This window comes from Pungitius pungitius, chromosome 6, assembly GCF_949316345.1.
Source record: "Pungitius pungitius chromosome 6, fPunPun2.1, whole genome shotgun sequence".
Classification (NCBI taxonomy): domain Eukaryota; kingdom Metazoa; phylum Chordata; class Actinopteri; order Perciformes; family Gasterosteidae; genus Pungitius; species Pungitius pungitius.
This window is the reverse complement of record NC_084905.1, coordinates 15,738,561-15,764,273: the sequence shown is the minus strand read 5'-3', so window position 1 is coordinate 15,764,273 and position 25,713 is coordinate 15,738,561. Positions and strand designations below refer to the sequence as shown.

The window sequence follows — 25,713 nt, the reverse complement described above, 5'->3', positions numbered from 1 at the left end:
TTTAAATGAGCTGTTCTCCCTTGCAGAAAAAGGTAGAATAAGCATTAGCCTTACAATGACCTTACTGAATTCTTGGGTTACTTTTCTCACTTATACCTCAGTGACTGAGTCTCTCTGAGTTAATTGAAAATATTGAAAATATTTTACAATCCCATCAGCAGAAGGGACATGTTTAATCTGTCCATGTTTGAGTTTACACTGTCAATTAAGCTCTTTTACTTGTGATGAGAATAAAGGTTTACCAGGCCGTACTGTTCAGTAATCAATAGACAAGCCGATGGGGTCGATAGCTGCTTGATTTGAATGTTCTCTTTTGACATGCAGACGCTCCACAAGTTGGATCACAGGCTGGTCACCTGGGCTTTTGCTTGAGAGCCAAATGCATTGTCATATCATACATACAAAGAATATTTTAAGGGTTCTTGGTTCTGAAACGTGTGTCATCTCTTCAAATTCTCTCACATACAAGAAACAAATCCAATTTAAATAATTAACTCTTTAAGGTTGCAAATTTTCATTTTTCTATACATTATTTTTATTGCTGTAAAAATGTGTTTATTTACATTTAGTAGCTCGACTATTTACAATCAAATTCGTTTTATTGGCCCAAAAACAGTGTTATTATTTTGAAATTAGCCATTCACCAAATATATGTAGCCCGTGCTGCAAGAACTTAAATTAACAATATTCTCATTTCTTCTAATTAGGGAATACTAATTAGTAATGGTCATCACTGCTGTCCAGCTCCGTCCCTCTGAAGTCCATCGGACGGAAGAAGTGTCGAGTTGCCTTCATCAATATTACATCAGTGCTCGGGGCGAGCGTGCTGCCAAATAACAACGATTCAGCCAAAGCCTTTTTGACTCTAAAAAGTTAAACGCCCGTCGCTTATGGTGTGGGCTTGTGTGGTTGTCTCATCTTCCCCCCCCCCCCCCTTCTTTCCGCTCGCAGAAAACAAAGCGCAGACCACGAAGAATGACCTTTAGAGCAGCTGGTTATTGTCAAAACGCATGTAGGCGAAGTGCTGCCCGTAAAGGATGGATCCGTGGGAACCCAGCACGTGTTGGAGGCCTGCGCGCCGCATCCATCAGCGGGGCCCCGACTCCATGCACACAACAATGCGTCCGAGGGTCCCTGCTGCTTTCAGCGGCGTGTCAAATGCGAACTGCAGCCTCCTCTGTGCAAATTGACAATCACATCGCGAATGTTTTTTCAGGAAAATGCAAAATAATTGATTAAATGTAAGGCTGTTGACAGACTGCTCGGCAGAGTAATTGCAGATTAATGTTAATTAATTTGATTTATTTTGGAATATATTTGAACATATAGGCTGCATTATCATCATGTTAAGTTAACCATTTTTTTTTCTTTTTGTCTGATGATTGTACAATTCTATAAACCTATGTGTATAGAGCTGCTAAAAAACCCTCAAACCGTCTTCATTGGTCCTGAATCCATGTGTGTGTGTGTGCGCGTGTGCTTGTGTGTGTGGTGGTGGGGGGGGGGGGGGGGGGGGGGAGTGCCTCGCCACAAGTTTCTCCGTCACTTGATTGCCGTGTGCGTCGTGGAGGGGGCTGTACTTCAGTCTGCACGCCATGTGGACACCGGTGCTGCTGCTGCTGCTGCTGCTGCTGCTGCTCGCTCAACGCAAACCATCCGCGCACACGCACATCGGAGCAGTGTGAGTGAAGGACGGTGTTCCACGGACAACTGCGTCCCCCGCCCGAAAGCAAACATCTTTTTACGACCTCCAAAGCCGACTTCTAATCGCATCCGACTTTCGCCTGATCACAGCTTTCTCATTCACGACGGAGGGGAGCTGCGCGGACATTTAAGGTGAATTTTGAAAACTGATTTTGACGGTACAGTCTGTTTGTGACTTTAATGCATCTATTGGCTTGAAAGGGAGAAAAAAAACAACCATCGCGCTAAGTCTGTTTGCATTATAACGTTCAATTATTCAGAATTAAAACCTTATGCTGACAGTAAAAAAGGGGTGAAGTTGCTGGCCAATATAAATAATATAAGTTAAGTTTTATATTCCTTAAGCACGAGGAATATATAATTTGCACCTCAACACGATGTTTTAATAAAATGACTGCTTTACTCCTGTTTTGTTTAAAAAAACAAAAATCGTGTTAATGCAAATTTCTTTAAATTTAGGCCTGCAATTTTCTATCCTCTCTGTTGTCATGTTCAGCAGATCATGAAATCATGACCTAAAAAGCTCCATTAATGGGTTATTATAAAAACCTGACCTCGGGGCTATTATATTGCTACAATCTCACATTTTAATGACGTACGTCGTCTGTGCAGCTTCCAGGCCTCCAAGGATGGACTCCATACCTGCGGGACGAGACGCCAGCTCTTCACCAAACTCCAAACAAGAACTTTCCTACCCGACCACCAAGAACCTGAAGCCCAACCAGGTCGGAGAGACGGTGCTGTACGGAATACCGATAGTGTCTTTGGTGATCGATGGCCAGGAGAGACTTTGCCTTGCACAGATATCAAACACGCTGTTGAAAACGTACAGCTATAACGAGATACACAACCGGCGTGTTGCGCTGGGAATCACCTGCGTCCAGTGCACGCCTGTCCAGCTGGAGATCCTGCGGAGGGCCGGTGCAATGCCAATCTCCTCCAGGCGCTGCGGGATGATCACCAAACGCGAGGCCGAGAGACTATGCAAGTCATTCCTAGGAGCCCATGCGCCGCCTAAGCTTCCAGAAAATTTTGCCTTCGATGTTTCCCATGAATGCGCCTGGGGGAGTCGAGGTAACTTCATCCCGGCCAGATACAACAGCTCCAGGGCCAAGTGCATCAAGTGCTTCTATTGCAACATGTATTTTTCACCAAATAAATTCATATTTCATTCGCACCGCACGCCCGAGTCTAAATACACGCAGCCGGACGCAGCTAATTTTAATTCTTGGAGGCGGCATCTCAAACTGTCAGATAAAGGGAGCCAGACCGACATACTACACGCGTGGGAAGACGTCAAGGCCATGTTCAACGGGGGCAGTCGCAAGAGGACGCTGCCCGGCTGCGGGTCCGAGTCCGGCTCTTCCCTAAAATCACATGGACACAGCCGTCCCCGCGAGTCACCCGATATACCGGCAAAAATCCTCAGCAGCGAGGACAACCGGGGAGGCATGGCGAGCACGCGCAGCTACCCAGTCATACCCGTGCCCAGCAAAGGCTTCGGAATGCTGCAGAAGATCCCACCGCCGCTCTTCCCTCACCCGTACGGGTTCCCGGCTTTCGGCCTGTGCCAGAAGAAAGACGACGGCGCGCTGGGAGAGCAGAGCAAAGCGGGCCTCCCGGGTGTCCTGTGGCCCGGTACCAAGGACAGCGCCTACCACACCTTCCCCATGTTCTGGCCTGCGGCGGGCGCGCTGCCCATGCCTCCGTACCCCCAGACTCATCACAAACCCCCACCAGAGCTGCTGTGTCCGCCGAGACAGGCCGACATGGACATGTCCGAGCACAGCGACCGGAGCACCAACACGTCCAAGGACAGCATGGTGGACAACGACCGGTGCTCGAGCACCCAGTCCACGCGTAACGAAGACGACAAGTCGGGAGACGAAGCGAGGCCGCTCGAGGGGATGACCCTCGCGCCCCGGAAAATCAGCTACGTCTCCGCGTTCAGACCCGTTATTAAAGACGCCGACTGCATCGCCAAGCTGTACGGCAACCGGGGCGCGTACAGCGGGGGTCGGACCGGCTATCTATCACCGGATTTTTTGAGTGAGAGCTCAAGCTACAGGTCCGTGTCCCCCTGCGTGGACAGCGAGGGCGAGCCGGACGTGGATGTGGAGTCAAACAAAACCCCGGATGAGGAGGAGGGGGAGGAGGAGGAGGAGGAGGACTCCCGGCCTCTGCCCTCCGCGTGTCCCCGGACTCCTCAAGGCTTGGCCCACAGCGTTTCCCCAAACGGCTCAGACTCCAAGCACCTGCGGGAGAGCAGTCTGCGTGATTCCCCCAAAATGAGGCTCCACGTGGCCCAGACCTCTGACAGAGAACTGCAGAACAAGCAGTTATCAGAGACCCACATAGCCGCGTCTTTTACTGAAGTGAGTGACTTATAACTGAGATACGTGACGATAATGCGATGAAAATCTCTCTCTAAAGTTTTCGGCAAATGGGTTTCTTTCCTTGGCTTGTGTGCGTGTGTGTGTGTGTGTTTGTATTTTTTAACCAGTTATTTCTGTGGTCTTGTGGCGAAATGTGTCTTGTTAAAACAGTGTAACAGCAGCAACGATCAGCATGTCCACATATTCAGAAAAAAAAACAATCAATTCTTTAAATAAAAGTGTACACACATTGCAACTTAGAGTTTATTTTTAATTATTATATTTGGTTTAATTTTTACTTTTTTTTGTTAAACTTTTTTGCAAATTGAAGAGTTGAAAGAAGTGGTGATTGTGTCTTCTTTAGGTGTACACAGCGGAGAGGGGTGAGCTGCAACAAAGGAGCAGTCCGTATCAGTTCGGACCTGCGAATTACAAGACTGGAGCACTTACAACAAATGGTTAGACTCTTTTTTTTTTTTTGTTAAAAAAAATTCGCCGTAAAAAGAAAGAACAAAAAAAAACATGAAAATAGAGGTTTTCGAATTACGTCGAATTTATTTTCTCTTAAGATGAGAGTCCAAGTAAAGAAGAGCCGTCTTCCACAGTGGAGGAGATCGAAACGAAATCGTTTAATGAACAAAGCAGTGATGAGAACCAGCGAGAGCCAGATGACGACGGTAAGTTACACCAAGGTTAGCGAGTTTTAAAGAATTAGGATATGGGCCTTACCTTTTGCAGTTAGAGAAATCTGATTTTTTTTTTTTGTGTATTCAGCCGAGGACGCGCCAGCTAGAGCTCAGCCGTCACAAAGAGCCATAGAAAGTCTGGCAAAAGGTAAGACCACGTCTTACCTTGAGGTGAAACGATTGACAGATCACAATATTATTCATTAATAATACGAATGTTCATGATTAATAATATCATTTTTCAATAAAATGTACAATTACAGATTTTAGTGTCCTCTCCCAGCATTGCCTTAAGGCAGATTATTTGGCATCCGTCCCCCAAAAATATAAAAGGAAATATTCAATATAAATTATGATGATATTCTCATCAGTGTCATATGAAGGAATCCTGCTGTACCTCTTCTCCTCCTCCAACGTCGTCTATTTTGTCTGCTTTTTAGAGGAACTACAGAAGCAGCTGTTAGAGCAAGTTGAGCTGAGGAAAAAGCTGGAACGAGAATTTCAAAACTTGAAAGGTAAGCTAAATTCTGGAAGCCCTGCTCTCCAACTATTTTGCTTTTTGTTTTGACCAGACTAAAAATCCTTCTGGTGAATGTTAAGTGCTGCTCCGCTTTTATGTTTGTGAGTCAGACCAAAGCATGGACTCATGCCCTGCCAGGACCATGTCCACCTCAACAGGGCAACGTGCTCCTCTCTGCAGAGAAATACATCTTTTAGAGGGGACCGTTCTAGAAATGCTAAGTGGTTCAGGGTCACACTAACCTGGAAAGAGCTGCTTTCAAAACCTTTTAATCCTTCAACAATGATTTTTGAGGATTATTTTGTGGAGCAATTATAAAACCTTCCATCCAAAAACATCCATGCAGCTTCAGAAACAATTGAAGAAAGTTCAATGTCAACAACAGAAACTAGATTATAGAAGTTGTTGGCATTGTGTAAAACAGAAAATTAAAAAAGCGAGGGTAATATCAAAAAAGGATAAAAAATATTCGTATTGACTTTTTGGAGTGTTCGAAAGTGGGTAATAAATCCATAAAGAATATCTGCATTTGAATTAATAGAAACACGGGTGCTGTATACATCTTTATTCTTAATATAGAAATGAGCCACATCCAGAAGATGAGTGCTTACATGGAATCAGGTAAATCACAGGACCAAACAAGACCCACATTGTGAATACTCCAGTATTTTGACTCACTGTAACTCTGTACACAAGGGAAACATCTTAAAATGCCAAATGTAATTTATTTGTGCAACATCTCAGATCTACAGAGAGTGAAAAAATGACTCTGTTATGGGTTACAAAGGTATTAAAAAGTATTTCTCAAATGCGGATCAATCTTTGAACGCACACCTAAAAATGGATCATTTAAAAAATATCTCAAATGTGACCTGTTGTATTAGATTTGTTGTTTTAAAATCTCTAAAGTATATTTGGTTCTCAACAAATCAATCTCTTAAAATGGATTTGGGGTTTGGATTATTATCACTTAAATTACTACTTTATATTTATATTTAGATTTGTGTTAGTTTTTTTTAATTGAAGAGGATTAGAATATACTGTTCATACTCTCCCCGGGCAATTATGCTTACATTTAAATTGACTTAATTTGCTCTAAACTCAATTGTCTTCAAAAATTCTAATTTGCTATTTCCATCACAAAACATGAATTGCAAGTACAGTGTGTCCACACTAGCCTCGAAAGTTGGTCCTTGTGTCTTCTTCTTGAGAACAGCGCCCTCTAGAGGCCAATGATCTTAGGAACGGATCAACGCCGTTTACCTCCTATGAGCAATATTCATGGCAATATTATTCATCCGACTAACCTCCCAATGCTTTAGTTTATATTTTCTATATGAGTGGACTAATCCTTAATTATTATTAAGTATTCACAGTATAGTTCAATTAACGACGCGTGTGTTTGCGTGTGTAAGAATCAAGCTTTAATGGATGGTTGCGGTTATTGATCACCGCATTACTAACTAAAATCTGACATTTGTTTCTCAGATAATTTTCAGGATCAAATGAAAAGGGAACTTTCATACAGAGAGGAGATGGTTCAGCAGCTTCACATCGTCAGAGGTGAGAGAAATAAAGCAGAGGGAGCGGATGTAGCAGCGCGGATTCACAGATTTGCAGTGGCATGTTTACCGATGTGATTGATGATAAATGCTTGAAATCCTCTGTGTATATTGGATATCAAGGATTTGCGTGAGTAGTCTGCCGCCTGTGATTTACTACGCAAAGTCCGTTAAATAAACGCGAATCCACCAGCATTTAAGCAGAAAATAGTCCTATTTAAAAAATTTTTTTGCACAATTAGCTAATTTCCACTTATTACACAGAGGCGTACATTATCATATTAAATACAGTCATGAATCTACGTGATGGAAATTTCAAATAAAGATAACATTTCATTTCGAGATGGACCTGGGCTCTCTGTGCATCTGCTCCATCAGGTCTCAAGACGCGTTATCCATAAGTTGGACATAAGTTTATAAATCATTGTAAAATCAGTGCAGCAGTTTGGCAGATTATAATTCTGAAGCCAGAAGATCATTCCAGACAGACATCTGTCAGTGTAGACTCGACAACATTTTTGGAGCATGACCTTCAATCGGCAACCTATTATTGCTCAACTGTGTGAAATAAGGCTTTATCAATTCCTTATTCAAATCATCAACAAATGTGTGTTCATATATTTATCAATATCAATATTTTTTTTCATCCGACAGATTTGCCATAATCTGCAAGTACACTATTGATTGTTTTATCTCCTTCTCCATAGAAGCTCAGGACGCTTTACACCATTTTTCGTGTAAGATGTTGACTCCTCGCCATTGCAGCGGATCCTGCTCTTTCAAATCCCCTCTGCTACCCCCCTGAATCAGATTATAGCACATTTATATTCGAATGAAACCAAGGACTCCCATGGAAAGCCCACGGAAAACCTCCAAGGAGTCAAGTTAAAAGAAGACTTGTAATTATTTGTAATATTACAAAATGTGTATCACCCCCATCAGTATATGTGTCAACATCTTGCATACATTGTAATTTGTTTTCCTGAAATTATAGCTTGATGATATTTATTATTTGTGGCAAAGTGCAATGACAATATATCTTGTAATAGTTCTAGGTTGTTATTTCGTTGTTGTTGTTGTTGTTGTTGTTGTTTTCAATAATAGCAGCTTTGATGAATCCATTCATTGCTCCTTGTCCTCTCAGTATCTCAGTCATCTAAGCCTAATTGCTGTATTCTTCTTTGCAAGCAAATAGTTTCCTTTAGATGTAATGCACTTTAAACAAATGATGGGAATTACCATTAAAAAAACATCGATGTGCATTGAAATAGGTTTACATTGTAGTGGTCAAACCATGCCTTTTGTCTGAAAACTTACAAAACATTGAAGTTATAGGCTGAGGATCACCCGCGAACTACCAACTTACTATTTGAGTAACCTATTTGTTCATGTAGCCTAATATTTGATTTAATCACTAATAAATCTATTTATTTATTGAAGAAATGTGGATTCTTGCCCTCGGCACTTGAGCTGAAATTATAAAATGTTAACAATTTCTCTCGGGAGAAGCAATTCACCTTTAAATTTACGTGAAACGTTCACAATAAGTGAGAGTGATGATTGTTTGTTTAGCTCGAATAAAGCGAAGCCATGAGAAACACTTTCATTGTTCCATTGGCCACCGAACAGATGCAACAATCAGTTATGTTTACTGTTGAATAGCTATTTATTTGATTAATTGATTGATTAGACATAAGATTGACCAGGCGATAGAAGGTCAAGGAGTCAAGTTCCCAGATGTGACATTTTCACATTTTGGGGGGGAATTCATGACAAGTAGCAAATCCTTACATTGGAGACCGCAAATACAAAATATATATAAATATAATTTACACAGTTGTACGTGTGGCTGCAGCGACCCCTTCTGTTTGTGGTGAGGAGTGACACAAATTTGAATTTGCTCTCTCCCTTGAGGATGGCTATTGCGCATGCGTACCAAATGTAACAAGATGGCGGACAGTGCGGAACTGAAGGTAAAGCGAGTCCCTTCATTAGCTTGACAAATAGACGTTTCATGTTGCGAGAATTGGATTTTGAATCATATAACCATTGTAACTGGACAGTAGAGACCCAACATATTTCGCCAAAAAAGCATTTAATACCAAAACAACAGAGCAATGGGAACCGGCAAAATGTTAGCTGTCTGGCTAGCTCGTTAGCATTAGCTTTGTTATTGTTGCCGACGTTCCGTTAGGCTGCCTTTGCTGTGGGACTCACCTGCAGATAAGGCCATATAGCGCTTTTAGAAACATATTTAAAACGACTCATCAATGTCAACCTTTTCATCCCATCCGCACTGTAATGTTGGCCAAATGACAATATCAGTAGTTGCCCAAGTGGAACACAATGTCTGTTTTTAAAACTGGGCTCTGTCTATTCCCTGGAAGGCAAGAGGCATTTAGCATCCATTAGCGTTAATGTTAGTTCTGATATGACGTGACGATGGACCACGAAATACAGCTGGTATCCACCGTCTGGTTGGCGGTTATGTAACCTATATTGTCGATTACTAGTGTAATACATGAGATGGAGTGAATACTGTACGTTTAAGGATTGTTTCAGTCATATTACGTCGAACCGGCATCACACTGACGCTGTCGGCTGAATGCTAAATCTATGCTGTCCTGCTGCGCCTTCTAACGATACTCTCTGAAATGTTGCCTCTCGATTAATATTTGTCTTAAAACGTTCACTGTTACACGTTTTGATCGGCTTCCTTCCTTGACAAATCTCGGCGCTGTTGACACTGATCCGTTGCCGCATATGAGCTGTTCTTCCATACAGTGGGAAAGTTCATCTCCTTTTAAAAAAAATTAATAAAAATTAATTATTATTATAATAATATTCCATCACATTTTGTAGTATGCAAAACCGGATTTTATTAACAGCTCAGTCACTGTTATTCACAGCACATTACTATGCTTGAACATAGTTATATTTACAACTAAAAGTAACCTGAACAAGAGGACCTCTGAGCATTCAAAATGTTTTGGTTCCATCCGATGATTTAAAAAAAAATGAATTGTTGATCTGATTATTATCAGGGTTACACTGTACTGTCGGATGTGTCAGGTTGAGAATAAAAAGCCTGTGTCATTAGATTGTTAATAGATTGTCCACAAACCGTGCATTTTTATTTGCTAAAAGGAAATTACGTGTATGTTATGTGCGTGTCAAGCCAAGGAGCATCTCAGCCAAAACCATCTGAGTGTGTTTGTTAAATAAGACACAATGATGCTTTTAATGGGTGTCTTTTTTTGAGATACTAACTGGACAAAGGGCAAATAAATCTATACATATTCCTGCTCGACGCATATCTCATATATGCATATCGCATATAAAAAACGGTGTTAAAGAAAATAAACAAACCTTGTTCTAAGAATTTGGTTTTAAATGGTAAGTCTACTGAGATAGGGTTTATTAATTAACCCGCTTTTTTTCCCTTCACCAGCAAATGGTGATGAGCCTTCGAGTTTCGGAGCTCCAGGTGTTGTTGGGGTATGCAGGACGGAATAAGCACGGGCGCAAACACGAACTTTTGACCAAAGCTCTCCACCTACTCAAGGCCGGTTGCAGTCCCGCAGTGCAGATGAAGATCAAGGAGCTCTACAGGCGGCGCTTCCCAACCAAAATGGTTTCGCCGGTCGACCTGGCTCTGCCCAGTGTTCACTCTGCCTCCAGCCTGCCCGCTGGCCTGGCCCAGCTGGGATTTGACAGTCACGGTTCTGCTTCGCCTCTACTGCCTGTTTCTTTACTTGGGCCTAAGCATGAGCTGGGTTTGCCTCACCTCCCCTCCGCCCTTCACCCTGTACATCCTGATGTCAAGCTCCAGAGACTGCCATTCTACGACGTACTGGATGAGCTCATTAAGCCAACCAGCCTCGGTGAGTTCACCACTTCCATGTCCACTTTGTAATAGTAACAGCTCGCTTTTATCTCTATATTGATGCAGCATTGTGACCACAGATATCCAAACCATCACTTGTTGAAACCCGATTGTTAAAAGTCAGCCGAGGAAGTTCTCTCTTAGTTTTACTTCTGACTGTTGTGTTCTGTTTCTTGGTGTTTTTTTGTAGCTTCAGACAACAGTCAGCGGTTCCAGGAAGCATGTTATGCTTTTGCATTAACACCACAGCAAGTTCAACAGATCAGCAGCTCCATGTAAGTGATGAGAGAAAAGAAGAAATAATACTATGAAAGAAACGTTTGAATGTTTTTTACATGAGTTTGAACGCAGGTATTTTCTAACACAGCCAGCAATCAAAAGTTAACTATGTTGGTATTAGATTGTGTTAAACCTTTGATCGGGTAGGTCTGACTTCGCTTTTAATTCTGTAGGGACATATCTGGGACCAAATGTGACTTTGCGGTTCAAGTTCAGTTACGGTATGTATAACCTACTTTTCTCTTATACGCAAGAAGTCTATCTTGTTAAAGTGAATAGTTTGCTGCATTTGACACAAATAGAATTGTGTCAACTAGAACCACATTTCTTTTGACATTTAAGCTTCCACTTTTTTTTCAGATTTTGTTTATCGGAGACAAGCTGTCCTCAAGAGGATCATTTCCCCCCTAATCTTTGTGTGAAGGTGAACAGCAAACCCTGTAATCTCCCGGTAAGTCCAGGCACATTTTTGTCAGAATTCCTTGTCAAATGTTCTGTGTAACACTACCAGTTAGTGACAATCAAGGTCACTAATGTTTGATGTTTTGTCTGCAGGGATATCTTCCTCCAACCAAAAATGGAGTTGAACCAAAAAGGCCCAGCCGCCCCATAAACATAACTTCTCTTGTCCGACTTTCCACCACTGTTCCCAACACAATTGTTGTGTCATGGACTTCAGAAATTGGGAGGGTAAGAAAATATCTTCCATTAAGGAGGAAACTCATCTCACCAGTATAACTTGTTCATCCTCATTTTATCTTTATTTTGTCAGAGTTTTTCTATGGCCGTCTATCTGGTAAGACAGCAGTCATCTGCCGTGCTGTTGCAAAGACTACGAGCCAAAGGAATTCGGAACCCTGACCACTCAAGAGCTTTGAGTAAGTTTCCCCCTGATTTTGCAGTGAAAACATGGAACATATGTTGCCTCTACATCTTTTTAGATTATATAATCAAATTTAATTCATGTAGTGAATCCTCTTCATTTGTGTTGGACCACGCAGTCACTAAAATGTGGATGTCTCCGGGATTAAATTTGGGACCCAGAAAAAGGAACCATGTTCTGTAAGAGTATTCAGTTCTGTAGCGGTTCTCAAAAACGGCCAATTCATTTTTGCGTTACATGACATTTAATGTTCCTCTTTGAAGTGGTGCATGCTATGTGTATTGTTAGAAGATTAGATTGGGTGTAGCTTGAGATCCTGAAGTACAAATCAACATTAGCAAACCTTCTATTAAAACAGTCATAATCACTTTGTTGTGTATTTCTTTTTCTTCTCACAGTCAAAGAGAAATTAACAGCTGATCCAGAGAGTGAGATTGCCACCACCAGCCTACGAGTCTCCCTCCTTTGTCCTGTAAATACCTCACCGCATATTAATTGTAGCTATTGTTCTTAGTTATTTTTGAAAGTTTTTCCTAGTAACATACCAGAGAAGCTGGTAGTCAAGTATATATTCAATAGAGCTACGGTACCTGTCAAAAATGTGGACTCTCATTCAATCAAATCAGAAAGTGTGTTTTGACTGGTACTGTGTATAACATGTATTCCTGATTTTAATTACTTTGGGATTTGTTATTAGTTTTTAAAAACAATTTCATTTTACTGACAGAGGGACAACATTATATACGCTATATAACATATACTGTATTCTTAAATGTAACACTGTTACGTTTACCTCCAATATTCTGTCTTTATAAAACTAAGCACCATTTATTTAGTTTGTTTTGTTTTTGTTCAAGCTGGGGAAGATGAGGCTGACGATCCCCTGCAGAGCGTTGACATGTTCTCACCTTCAGTGCTTCGATGCTACACTTTACATCCAAATGAATGAGAAGAAGCCGACCTGGGTGTGTCCTGTTTGTGACAAGAAGGCGCCGTATGAGCACCTCATCATCGACGGGTGAGCACCATGAGTCACACAGTCCTGCTAGAATACTGTCTCATGCCTCATTGCCACTGCATCGTTTCGTTCTACTCCAAACACCTTTGGTACCAGTTGCTGTCGTTTTGGTTTTCCACTGCGGGTGGGTATCCCCTTAAGTTTATGCTTCTGTGTTTTCAGAGAAACGCAAGGACACGTGTGCTCCTTGCGTGCCTTTTCACCACCTCTTGCATGCTTGCTTGTGTTGACCCATTTTTCTAAACTTGCATCAAAAGCTTCGCGAGCTCACGCAGCACGCAAGGCTGTGATTGGTCTGCTAACTACATCCTTTCAGGAGTCTCACATTTCTGGTTTCGTAGCATAATTCCGCAATTATTAAAACAAAGATTTTTTTTACAAGAAAATGAATCAGAAGAGTTTTTTTTTCGGAAAAAAATTAAATATGACCACTGATACAACCCGTCATTGGCGCCATCCACGCGTCCTTGTAGTGGACGCGGATCTCCGCAAACCTCGGTTTGCTGGTCGAGGGGTGAACAAAGTTCTGGAGGAAAATATGGTATAAATATGTCCGTGAAAAAAATGCAATGAAAAGCAGCACTGCCGATGCACGGGGCAAAAAAGTCTATGATATATAAATAAACAAACCAACGACTTCCACACACAAAGATGTCACTCTCTAGGTCGTCTTCAACAAAAAAACGTCCTCCACCTTGTGTTCTGGCGGTGAATTGCTTTGCAACATGCGCAAGCCTTTTTGAACCATGAATTGAAACAACTCCGTCGACACAAGACGCAGACCCAGAAGCAGAAGCATGTTCCAGCCTTTAGTGTAGCATGTAGAGCTGCAACTAACGATTATTTTAATAATCGATTCATCTGTCGATTATTTGTTCGATTAATCGATGAATCGGATAAAAAATGTAAAAACATTAATTTCCAACCCTTTATTGAAAAATAGAACTGACTGTGCACTTCCTAAATATGTTTTGAACTAACAGATTGCTCCTTGAACATCCCTAAGTAAGCAAATAAAATGGACTAACACAAAAAACATACACACATTGAATGATGTATACTTTATAGCCGCCAAATTAAATATATTAGGCACAAAATCATGAATTATCCCCGTGGTGCTCCCGTGCCAGGCCATGTCGCTTTTGCATATCTTACAATCAGACATGTCAACCCTCCCGAATTTCAAAGCCCCTCCCGAAAATATCCCGGACCGACCTTTCTCCTGATTTCCACCAGGACAACAATATTGCTGCACCACCCGTCACTGGGCGCGCTGTTTCAGACCGAACAATAATAAAGGTTACACCTTGAAGTCGAGCGCGGCGATTAGAACGTAAAACTACTGGCGCTGCAAAGAGAACCGCAGCACCCCCCCCCCCCCCCCCCCCCGTTGCCCGCTAGGACCCGCACCCCCCATTTCAGTGTGAAATATTTAGGTCGCATTGGCTTCTCTTCCTCCGCATGTTTCAGAACAGTAGTACGGGTCTCTCCGATGTTCTGCTGCGCGAGCGCTCAACTTTTTTTTCCCAGCTCTGCGCGGCGCGCGCAACTTTCTTTTAATACTAAAAGATAATAGTCGCGCGACACAACGAATCGATAATGAAATTCGTTGCCAACGCTTTTAATAATCGATTTTAATCGATTTCATCGATTCGTTGTTGCAGCCCTAGTAGCATGGACTCCCAGCTGTTTACCTCACCATAGCTGCGTAAAACACCTGTAACATCATCTTCAACGAGACGCTTGCTCAATCTTTCCATTGGCAATAGAGCCGAAGGAACAGCTACTGGTCAAGTAAATGGAATTGTCTCCCTCGCAACTTTGCGAGCAGACAAAGAATTGTGGTTACTATTGAAAGTAGCTCAAAAGTACTGGGTTTGTGCAGGATAGTGTGTCCACTTGTATTGGCTTAGCTTGGAACTCTGACCGAGGTGATGCCAAGAAAAAGTTCCAGGTTATATCCCCAATTTTTTTGTGAAACTTTTTTGTTTTTGCTATAACCAAAAACGTAGATAAAAGATTGCTACAATCAACATTTTTGACAGAAAAACCTTCTCTTTGAACTTAGATAAAGCACCAACTTCCCTGTAACATGTTTCATCATCTAATTTGTATCTAATGGTTACAAAAAAGCATCTTAATGGCTGCTTTATAACGTGCCACTAATACTGTATTTCCAAAACTAAATATTATAGAATACTAAAGCCATTGTAGTTATGGTGACAAAGTTGTCAAACTGTAAATTAATCTTATTCTGCTTTCACAGGTTATTCATGGAAATCTTGAATAGCTGTTCTGACTGTGATGAAATCCAATTCAAAGAAGATGGAAACTGGTCCCCCATGAGGTCAAAGAAAGAGGTGCAGGATGTGTCGGCTTCGTACAACGGCGTAGACAGCGGTAGGTAACCAGTGGATTTCAGATTCTTCTAATGCAGAAGTCATTGAGAGCTGTGAGCAAAGTGTGAGTTAACGCTTCCTGTGTAGATTCGTCTCGGACCGATACGCATGAGCAGAAACGGGGATCGTCTCATGACAACAGCAGGAATGTTGATGTGATTGACCTGACACTGGATAGCTCCTCAGAAGAGGAGCTAGACGATGAGCCGCCTCTTAAAAGGCCCTGTCCCTCACTGTCTCCCATCTCCCCACCTCCAAGCAAGGGGTAAGCCTCTAAACCATAAAGAGCAAGTTAGATGCAGATGCATTTTGGAATCTTGGTGCTCAGCTCCGTTGCGCTATGTTGTCTGTATCTAACGTGATGTGGCTCTGTGTCTTCTCAAGAGTACTGAACCTACACAGCCCGTCCCCACCTGTGAGCAGAGCCCCCAGCATGCCAAACGTGGAGACCAGCTACATTCCCCCCCCGCCGCCTCTCATCCAGGACTATCGCCACTATTACCACACAGCCAGTGACCTGCCAGGTACCGCTGTCACTTGCCACAAACAAACATACAACAATGCCCATATGTTCCTGAGATGTGCTGATGTGATATGTCCTGATAGTCATGTGTAATCCTGTTGCTGGGACAAACCCTCGGCAGTAAATGTGATCACATGACTACCGGGATGAAGACACCCACTTGATTTGATTACCGTAATCTGCTGAAGCGTTATATTATTAACCTAAGCTAAGTTTTAACATGGAGTGCTGATAAGGTCACGATCCTTTTCAACTGGAGTATTCAAAGCCACTGGGGGCTTTGTTTTCAATGAATCCTACTTTAATTTCCTCCATGTCGTGTGTCATAGTCACTGCTGCGGCTCTAGCTGCTGATTGTGTTGGTAAGGGGACCAAACTATAATGAGGCCAGAATCATTCCAGCAACCAATGATTCTCTGGATGTACATAAGCCAATTACATTTACTTTAAGACATACTTGACATCATTTAAGCAAATATGAATTATTGGTTGGTTATATCAAGGTTAAAGTAACTTTTTTCCTTTTCTTCCAGATCTAAATTTCTTCTCCTTCCTCCAAGGCGACAATCAGGTATATTGACTCCCGCACATACACTTTTGCAGCATTATACTGAGGTGTGTTTTTCTCTTCTTTTTTTTCCTCCCGCGGTTACATTATTCCTCACTCTTTTCTATCCTGTTAGCATTACAACATGGTGATGGCTGCTGCGGCAGCTGCATCGGCATCCGCCTCAGAGGACCACGACTTGCTCCTCAACCGTTTCCTGCCCTACGGCTCCTCTCAGATGCTGCGGGAGCAGCCGGGCACCCCGGGTAGCAGCACGCTGGCAGCCACCAACGGAGGCAGCAACAGTGGCAGCACCAGCAGTTTGGTGTCTTCGAGCAGTCTGCGGGACCGCGACAAAGACAGAGAGAGGGACAGGGACCGGGACAGCCACGCCATCTCGGGATTGTCGAGGTCCTCGGTGGAAGCTGCTGCGGCGGCCGCCATTTATGGCTCCATATCGGACGTTATCTCTCTCGACTAGATCCACACAAAAAACTAAGAGACATGGGAGACCTCGAGAACAGGAGTTCTTTGTAAATATGGAAGGGGGAGGTGAAAGAATACAGTGCTATGTACAGAGAGGAAAATCTATTTTCAATTTTACTTATCATGTGTATATAAACTTCGGACGCTTCTTGTCCAGTGAGTGACTTCAGTTGATATTTTTCTGTGAATACTGAAGGCTTTTTCACATTTCTTCATGTGGTCCTTTGATTATATTGTACCTTTTGTACCTGGTTTTTACAGTTTTAGTTCGATATTCCATGTCAGTTGCATTATTTCAGTATATGTGCACAGAACCCAATGAGATGACACCTTATGTAACGTAATATTTAAAGTATAAAGAAAATGGGCATTGTTATAGATGTACAAAAGGCAAGTCACAGCAAAACAGAAACATGTGTAACACTATCTTCTAAATCGCATTGTTTTTGTCAAAACTGCTTTGACAGCAGAAAGATGTGGCCGTTTCTGCCGTCACTGTAGAAGACATCGATGCTGTGGTCATTTTATTTTCAAGGAATTATTTATGAAGTAAGTTATGTTGTATGTACGCGGTTTATAAAGAAGCATTCCTTATGCCTCTAGGAAATGTTGCCACTAGAATCAAAACGCTAGGTCCTCCTGTTGTCACATCTCTGCACCCTTTCTGCCTGTTTCAGTCAATCACATACAAAACGTAGTGTATAGCTTGGACTATACCTACAATTCATATGCATTGGGAGTAAATCAGTTTTCTAAAATCAGGCTTTTTTTAAATGGGTAACTAAATGGCAGAAGTCCAGCAAGCCACTTTCTTCTGTGTATGCTTCGCCTAAAGCACACCTGTCTCATTTTGAATACAGAACAGTGGCTGGTTGACGTCTTTCAAGACATCTTGTTTCTGATACATTTGAGGTAATTTAAAATTTCTGTCAGTTTAGCACTTGATCTCTGTCTAACGGCCGTGTGGAGCAGTAAAGGCTCGGCCACTGTTTCAGGGAACACTTTCAAAGTTGCTGTATGTCCCTGCAAGTTGCCTGATAGCCCACCTGTTGTGTGCTACGCAGCTTCTTACTGAGGATACAGTATGCATTGCCTTTTGGTCACGTCTCTCTGAATCAGCCTGTGCGAGAACAGGGGTAGCTTATTCTTTTGATTGTACCACAAGACGCATTTTCGCCCTGAAGTTAAAACCATTGAAGTTATTAAGCACGCATCCCCTTCCTCTACTTTTCTTGACATGTGCTTACAATTAGGATTATTTATTATCATATATATTTTAAGCATTTGTTTGATTTGTGGATATGCATTGCTGTCATTGTCACATGTGATATTTCTTTTGTAATTATATAATGAATGCTATTTAAAGATGTCATAGTTGCTTGACATACATTGTAACATTTTCTTTGTTTTATGATCAGATGATGTCAATAACTCAATAGAGGCTTTGATCATTTTGAACCGCTACACGGTCTACTGTGCTGTTTGATACTTGTAAGAATTAAACAGGTATTAGAAAGTGCACATCTGTAGTTGCTCTAAAGCCTCTCCATTCAGCTACTTGGGGAAAACATCCTAACCGTAATTACACAATACTGCAAATGCTTGTCCTAGAGGCAGATATACATGTACAATATTTACAGCACGTTTTGCTGACAAACAATCCTCTAATGGGAAAGGTATTGAGTGACTAGAATTTGCTTGAAAGCAACACCATTATGTTTAACGGTAGTTTAGAATTGGTGTCATATTACAGTTTCTTTCCCAGAGAGCACTGACTTATCACAAGATTTTCATGTAAACTATCCAAAAGTTGTTGAAACATTTGACTTAGAAGAGCACAAACATCCTCCTCAGGATAATGCTAAAGGAAAACAATCTGTGAGCCATGAATGTCTGTATCCATCCAGCAACACTTTGGGTTACTCTATACACACACCGAATCAGAAATTACAAAATGAAGAAATGGTACATAGTTATTCATTAATCTCAATCCCAAAGGTGTTCGCCAATTTCAAAACAATATGCATAATATTTATGCCCAAACCCGGCACACCTAACAGGAATGCAGACCCCACGGTCTATACAGACAGACAGGTGTTTCAAACAGTATCACCTTTATATTACGCACTATGCTGGTTTTGCAGTGAAGTATATAGTCTATCTGTGAATTAAAAAACTTAACGTACAGTCCCCAATATCAAATCTCTGACTGCTGAAACATGCAAGGCAGGTCATGTCCCAAGTAGTGTCTAGCAAATGATGTCTTAGTTACAGTTTATGAAGGACTAGCCTGAGTATCACTCAATATTAATTTTTCTATTGTAGGTTGCTAAATTCGATTACATACAATTGACTAACGGTCATGTATGTCTCGATAGTATTTCTAGTAATGGCAGTTTTGAATAAGTATTTGATTTAAACCATCAGAAACAGCAAATGATTCCAACATATTAATGAAAATCAAAACGTAACTATTTTTTTCTTTGCGAGAGAACTTTCTCTTGAGGTGTAGCTATGCCTTTGCTGAACCGTGCTTCATAACCTCGGTTTTTTAATGTAATCTCCACTCATCAGTTTTTGTATTAATGAAATGTTAAATGAAAAAATTGAAAAAAATCTAATTTTAAAGATTAAATGAAAATTCGCTTCAATAAATATAACACAATGTATTTAAAAGACAAGTTGTTTTCACTTGATATACTATTAATTATTTTATTATTATTATAATGAGATCGTATGTCACAATAATGAAATGCTCAAAAGTTTGATGGGTTCTCATTATAATAACTTAAAGGATCTTTGTTTTGTTCTTCAAAATGTCTGAAATGGGCTTCCATAACATCCGAGTGAGGAACACATAAATGTTTCTGCTTCCGGGCGCATCTCCTGTCGCGGTGTTAATGCGTCATTGCGCTGGTTATGACGGTTTTAGAGAGCGGCGCCGTTTCAGACTGGAATGGAAGCTAGCAATTTTTCGCATATTTTGTTAGTTTAATCCGTGAATGGCGCCGAAACAGGACCCGAAACCTAAATTTCAAGAAGGTAACAAATGGTCTGTTCTCATGTGTGGTAGATTTATACTGTCTGTCTGGGCTGGAACCTTCGCAAAGGTCCGAACAATTAGCTAGCTGTAACACTGCCGCCACCGAACCGCTAGCGGTGCCTTCATTGTTGTTGCATGTAACGTATAGAGTTTTTTTTAAAGACGCGTTAGTTATTTACTTTACAACACAGTGCACTTTTAGTAGTATGTTCATAAAACTGTAAAGCCAGGGGTTGAATTCTTGATACATCAACGGCTAGCTAAAAGCGTTAGCTTCATTCATGCAACGTTAGCTCCCCATTGATTTGACTGTCCACCTCACAGTGAATAGTTAGCCGAGTCCTAGCTGGCTAACGCCTGTGTGGCTAACTGCTGCTGTTATTCTGCAGCGGTCTGCGAGATGACAACAGGTCGTAGTATTTAATCTATATACAGTGTCAAATTAACTTTTTGCAAGTTAAAAAATGGCCAAATTGTGTTACTTGATTAAGTAATAAATTGTAATTTTCATTAACCGTTCATTATTAAAAATAAGTTGTTTTTTTATTTAGATCTTTAGAGTGAACTTCGGATGCGATTGAATAATTGAGTAGCAAGTTTCTTATTTAAAGTGGTATGCCGTATCAAGGATATTTTAGTGTTATACTATTTATATCTAATTAATTAATAATATGTCATTGATTTAAATATGCAATTGTAACTACCTTTGTAACTTCATTCAACAAACAAATCAATAATAAAACTAATCTTGGGGGTTTTAGGCCAAGCCTTACCCTTAATTTGAGGTCTGCTGCTAACTGAACCTTTTTTCTGACGTCTGTGTTTTTAGTTTAAAGTATAATTGTTTTTCTTGTGTGTGTTTGTAGGAGTAGTTTAGTCAGCTTTACAATTTCATCGTGTTATACTTGGACTGCTCTCATGCTGATTTTAATTGACCAACACTCTGTTCAGGTGAAAGAGTGCTGTGTTTTCATGGGCCATTGCTCTACGAAGCTAAGGTAGGCCACATTACTTAGCCTGATATTCTGATCATGTGATCCTCCTCTGCATCTCCGATATGGCATTTCTTTTGACAATGCATTTTTCTTTCCTCGCAGTGTGTTAAGATAAACGTCAAGGATAAACACATCAAATACTTTATTCATTACAGTGGTTGGAATAAGAAGTAAGTTTTTGTTCAGCTGAATCTAAAATTCAAGAGTAATGCAGTAATGATTTGCCCTGTGCTTGATTTCTTTCTTGGTCTTTTTATATTCCAGCTGGGACGAATGGGTTCCTGAAAGCAGAGTGCTTAAGTATGTGGACAGTAATCTGCAGAAACAGAAAGAGCTTCAGAGGGCCAATCAGTAAGTCTATTTCTCTTCTTCAGAGCACTGCCACGACAAATATTATTATTTTTCTACAATAAACTAACTAGTCAAATGGCTTAAATCAGTCTGACTTTAGTTTGAATAATGTATTCTTTAATTGTTTTCTTGCTGTAGAGACCATTATGTAGAAGGGAGAATGAGGGGAGCTGCGCCAAATAAGAAGATACCTGCTCCACCGCAGAAAAACGATGTGTGAGTAATTTGTTATTCTGCATGTCAGCTGCTATGATGTCTCCCTGTTTTAGCCGTTGGGTGATGATGGTGCATGGAGTAGTGTGATGCGCTGGGAGCCGCAAGGTTGACGGTTCAAATCCCGGCTGCCTCATGTGCCATGTTTCCCTGAGCAAGACACCTAACCCCTAATTGCTCCCCGAGCAAAATGTGATGCAACAAGTGATGCACCAACAAAGCCCACGTCAACCTCCTCCCGTTTTCATCGGAATATAACTCATTTTTTATACATTTGCAAAAGAGATGTTTCCTCTTATGCAACACATTGTCCGAAAATGATGATTGTGAATTTCGCTCGGCTGTGTTCATGTCTTAAATATGAATTTTGCTTACTGTAAAATCTATGATGCACTTTCCAGGTTAAAAAATGGTACAAAAATAATAATAAATATTATTTTGCTGCGGTCTTATTGGGCTTTCATTCCCTGTGTGTGATTTGAGTCTTTTCAATTCATGAACTATATAAAATGAACAGAGAAAATACATTCAGCACTGCATGGGTTATAATGCAATGTAAGTCGCTTTGGGTAAAAGCGTCAGCTAAATGACATTTAAGGTAATAATGATACATGTTGATGATCACTTTTTAATGATTATTTTAACACCTGTCTTTTTGTCTTTTCTAGGAAAACCAAAAAGAACAAACAAAAGAGTAAGCATTGTCATTTTGTGTATTTATACAGTAGACCGCTTTCGAAACCATGCCCTCCAAAATCAATAAACAGCTTTTTTACGTTTTGCCACTCAAGAACAAAAGCATAATTACAGTCAAGCAGGGCGTCACAAATAACTTTACTTCTGTATTTATGAAAATGCGATTTAAGGACTTTTTCTGACTTTGCAGTTCCTGGGGCAGGAGAAGGGACAAGTTCAGGAGGAGACCCTATTCACCCTCCACGGAAGAAGCGGGCACGCGTTGACCCAACTGTTGAAAGTGTAAGCTTTCAAAATAGTAATCATCTTCTAATATATGCTTTCTAGATTTATTTACATAATATAAAATACTATTTGATTAATATATTATTATTGAGCTGAACTGAAATTAACTGAGCAAGAAGTCTAATTAGTACATTAGGTATATATTTTGGAGGATCAAAGAACCTTACCTGCATAAACATTCTGTGGAAAAAGCTTGTTTCGCCATTCATTTGTTCCTGTCTGCTCAGGAGGAGACCTTCATAAATCGAGTAGAGGTGAAAGTAAAAATCCCAGAGGAGCTTAAACCATGGCTTGTCGATGACTGGGACCTGATTACACGGCAAAAACAGGTGAGTAACCGAAGCTATTTCCCAGCAGCATTTCATTCATTAATGTTATCACATGTATTTACAGTATAAGTTGGGTTCCTGCAGATTTCCTGCAAGGCATTACATTTACTATTTAAAAAAAGTAATAATATAAAGGCTTTAATCCTACTTGAGTTTCAGTCAAAGAAAAAACGTGACTGATTTGCAATATATTACTCCCAAGCCACAGCTGAATTGTCATTACAAGAACATAATCATTTCCAAAGTAATATTTCTTTCTTATTATCTTATTATCAGCTTTTCCACCTACCTGCCAAAAAGAATGTCGATGCTGTCCTGGAAGATTATGCAAATTACAAGAAATCAAGAGGAAACTCTGACAGCAAGTAATAATCCGCTCACTCATCACCATCACTTTTTTTCTGTGTGATTATCTTTCTTCTTTTTCCTACTTTCTAAGCTGTTGTGGATCATACAGGCTATACAACCATATGAAATACTGCTTGTTCGCTCTAGGTGTCAAAGAGGTATAACTCGTTTTTTCCCTCACTTCTCAGGGAGTTTGCTGTGAACGAGGTTGTTGCTGGTATCCGGGAATATTTCAGTGTTATGCTGGGAACACAACTTCTGTACAAATTTGAGAGGCCGCAGTACGCAGAGATCCTGGCCAACCACCCAGATACATCAATGTCTCAAATCTATGGCGCCCCTCACCTACTCAGACTCTTTGGTAAAAACACTCAGACAACATTTCTCTAATATTAATTTTATTTTCAAAAATGTACATCAACATCTGGAGCAATCTGAACATGGAAATAATCCGAGTAAAAGTGGAATTGGATAAATTAGGTATTTAATCACCAATTGACTCTCCATATTGGTTTAGGTGTTGGGTTGCTATGGTAACTCATCCTGAACTCAAGCTTTGTCCTCATGGTTTGAATTGGTATTGGCATTAAAGTCACTGTAGGTTTGGTGGGCTAGAACAATAGGTATGAATGCATGTATTGCTCCTCGCATGTACAACACAAAAAGACTGTCTGCTTTTAAAGGGTTTACTGATCACTGAACTGTAGCTGCTATATTGTAATCATAACACCCTAAATTGGCAAACGCACTTCTCCCTTCTGAAACATATCTGTAAAATATCTGACTTCAAAATCCTGTAATTATTGAAATGAACATTTCCAACGCTAAATCAGGGAATCTTTGTAGTATTGAAGCCTTTGATTTGATGCATCCTAATCTGCTATTATATTATCTTTGTGTACATTAAGAACCAAATACACTTCGAAGCCTGGTCAACTCATAATGTACACGTTGTTAAAAATAAGTATTCAGCTGCATCCACCATCATGGTCTGTGTCACGTTAATAACTGGAATGACCCTTTCTGAGGATTATCGGCATGAAAACAATTCTACCTTTTTGTTCTGTTTTCAAAGTGAGAATTGGAGCTATGCTGGCGTACACTCCTCTGGATGAGAAGAGTCTGGCCCTGCTGCTCAGTTATCTACAAGACTTCCTCAAGTGAGTGTTCACAAAGCCTTCATTAATGCGGCTCATATTGATTCAGCCACAGGAGTAACGAATCACATTTAACTCCATTGCAGGTATCTTGTAAAGAACTCTGCATCGCTCTTCAATGCAAGTGACTATGAAGTTGCCCCTCCGGAGTACCACCGCAAGGCCGTTTAAGGTTTTTGAGGATCTGAAGCCTTTGTGTGTTGAAGTTCGGAGACAACGTTCTTACCTGTCAAAGGGATGAGAGTTCACTAAAGGCCTTCGGAGAACTGATGCAAAATCCGTTGATTTATTGAGGAAGGTGTCACACTAATCCCTGGACAAATTCATTTTCTTTCATGTGGAAAGCTGCTGAGTACGCTCTTCCTGTATTGGTATGTTTTTGAGTACCACTTTTTAGTTTCTACAATGCTCATTATGTCCAGTGGTTTACAAAGATCTTTTGAAAAGGAATTTCGTCATAACTTTTTTTTGTTCCATTTCCTGGTTTAGATGCTGGCTAAATTTGTCTTGTAAGCGGTCATCGTTTTCTAATAAAAACCTCATTCTCAAGCTATTGGTGTATCTTTGAAGACCAAATTCAAGACAAAACTAGAATTATGTGTAGAAAATAAACATTTTTCAGAAATATTAGGTGAAAAAAATGTTAATATGTCGGGTCAAAAATACGGGGAAAAATGTCCAGAAGTTTTGAAGTGTCAAACATTTCAGGTTGATAAATATGGAATGTGCATTTAGTAACTAATGGTCAAAACCTCCACCTGGTGTCCTTTCTGTTACCTGTACAATCTATTTAACAAGGACAATACGCCTGTATCTTTAATACATCTTTGCACTAATAATATCAACCCAGAATGGTTCTTAACCCTTATCCAAATAGTAACACGTGCGTTGACGTGAAGTCATTCAAGTAGCAGGTGAGTGACAGACCGAACGGTGCAAAGTGTAAACAGGTGTGTCCTAATGGCACCTCGGGGCCTCTGCTGTTGGGCCAGCAGACTTGTACAAAGGATGAATTGAGTAAAATGATTAGTCTTAACTTTTTTTATTTTTTATAAAACAGGTTATTGAAAGTCTAACTGGCCTGTGGGAAATTTGTTGTTGAAACAGTTTAAAATGCCTCTTGACCGTTGTTTTGATTGGATTGTCGCTCTTACTGTCCCACTGACCATCCAAACTGCAGCGGCCTACTTGTTGAGTCTCCCTTTGTACACACTCGTGTCCCTGCTCCATCTGCTTTGGTTTGTCCGCATGGGGTTTTTAACTGCAGCCTGCATTATTTCAAATTGTGGCTTTGTGACTTCAGCAAAGACATAATCCTTTTTTTTCTAATGATGAAATTGATGATGTACTACGAATTGGACAGGTGGTTTACATTGAATCACTTAAAAGGAACCTTGTCAGGCCTGCGCGGGGGGTTCTGCCTGAAAG

General features: G+C 40.7%; 3 protein-coding genes across 4 annotated transcripts; all 3 read left to right on the top strand.

The window, feature by feature from the left end:
* The first annotated feature begins 1,569 nt into the window (after positions 1-1,569).
* Positions 1,570-8,434, top strand: skor1b (SKI family transcriptional corepressor 1b). Of its 2 annotated transcripts, none has more exons than XM_037451543.2 (8): positions 1,570-1,836; positions 2,317-4,079; positions 4,444-4,537; positions 4,649-4,756; positions 4,854-4,913; positions 5,206-5,280; positions 6,774-6,848; positions 7,558-8,434. In XM_037451543.2, exons 2-8 carry the CDS (start codon positions 2,334-2,336, stop codon positions 7,650-7,652), a joined length of 2,253 nt encoding a protein of 750 aa, XP_037307440.2. In that variant the 5' UTR covers positions 1,570-1,836; positions 2,317-2,333; the 3' UTR covers positions 7,653-8,434. The 2 variants fall into 2 exon arrangements, with proteins under 2 accessions (XP_037307440.2, XP_037307439.2); XM_037451542.2 differs by having other exon boundaries at positions 7,555-8,434.
* Positions 8,435-8,712: 278 nt separating this feature from the next.
* On the top strand, positions 8,713-18,332 carry pias1b (protein inhibitor of activated STAT, 1b). The gene is made up of 14 exons (XM_037451544.2): positions 8,713-8,820; positions 10,299-10,731; positions 10,924-11,008; positions 11,186-11,233; positions 11,373-11,463; positions 11,568-11,702; positions 11,785-11,890; positions 12,294-12,367; positions 12,753-12,913; positions 15,180-15,313; positions 15,400-15,577; positions 15,697-15,836; positions 16,369-16,406; positions 16,519-18,332. The coding sequence occupies exons 1-14, from the start codon at positions 8,776-8,778 to the stop codon at positions 16,861-16,863; spliced, it is 2,013 nt and encodes a 670-aa protein (XP_037307441.1). The 5' UTR covers positions 8,713-8,775; the 3' UTR covers positions 16,864-18,332.
* Positions 18,333-19,750: 1,418 nt separating this feature from the next.
* On the top strand, positions 19,751-24,834 carry morf4l1 (mortality factor 4 like 1). The gene is made up of 12 exons (XM_037452504.2): positions 19,751-19,910; positions 20,863-20,909; positions 21,009-21,076; positions 21,171-21,257; positions 21,396-21,473; positions 22,139-22,164; positions 22,357-22,448; positions 22,679-22,780; positions 23,057-23,145; positions 23,317-23,489; positions 24,204-24,288; positions 24,372-24,834. The coding sequence occupies exons 1-12, from the start codon at positions 19,871-19,873 to the stop codon at positions 24,454-24,456; spliced, it is 972 nt and encodes a 323-aa protein (XP_037308401.1). The 5' UTR covers positions 19,751-19,870; the 3' UTR covers positions 24,457-24,834.
* The last annotated feature ends 879 nt before the right edge of the window (positions 24,835-25,713 follow it).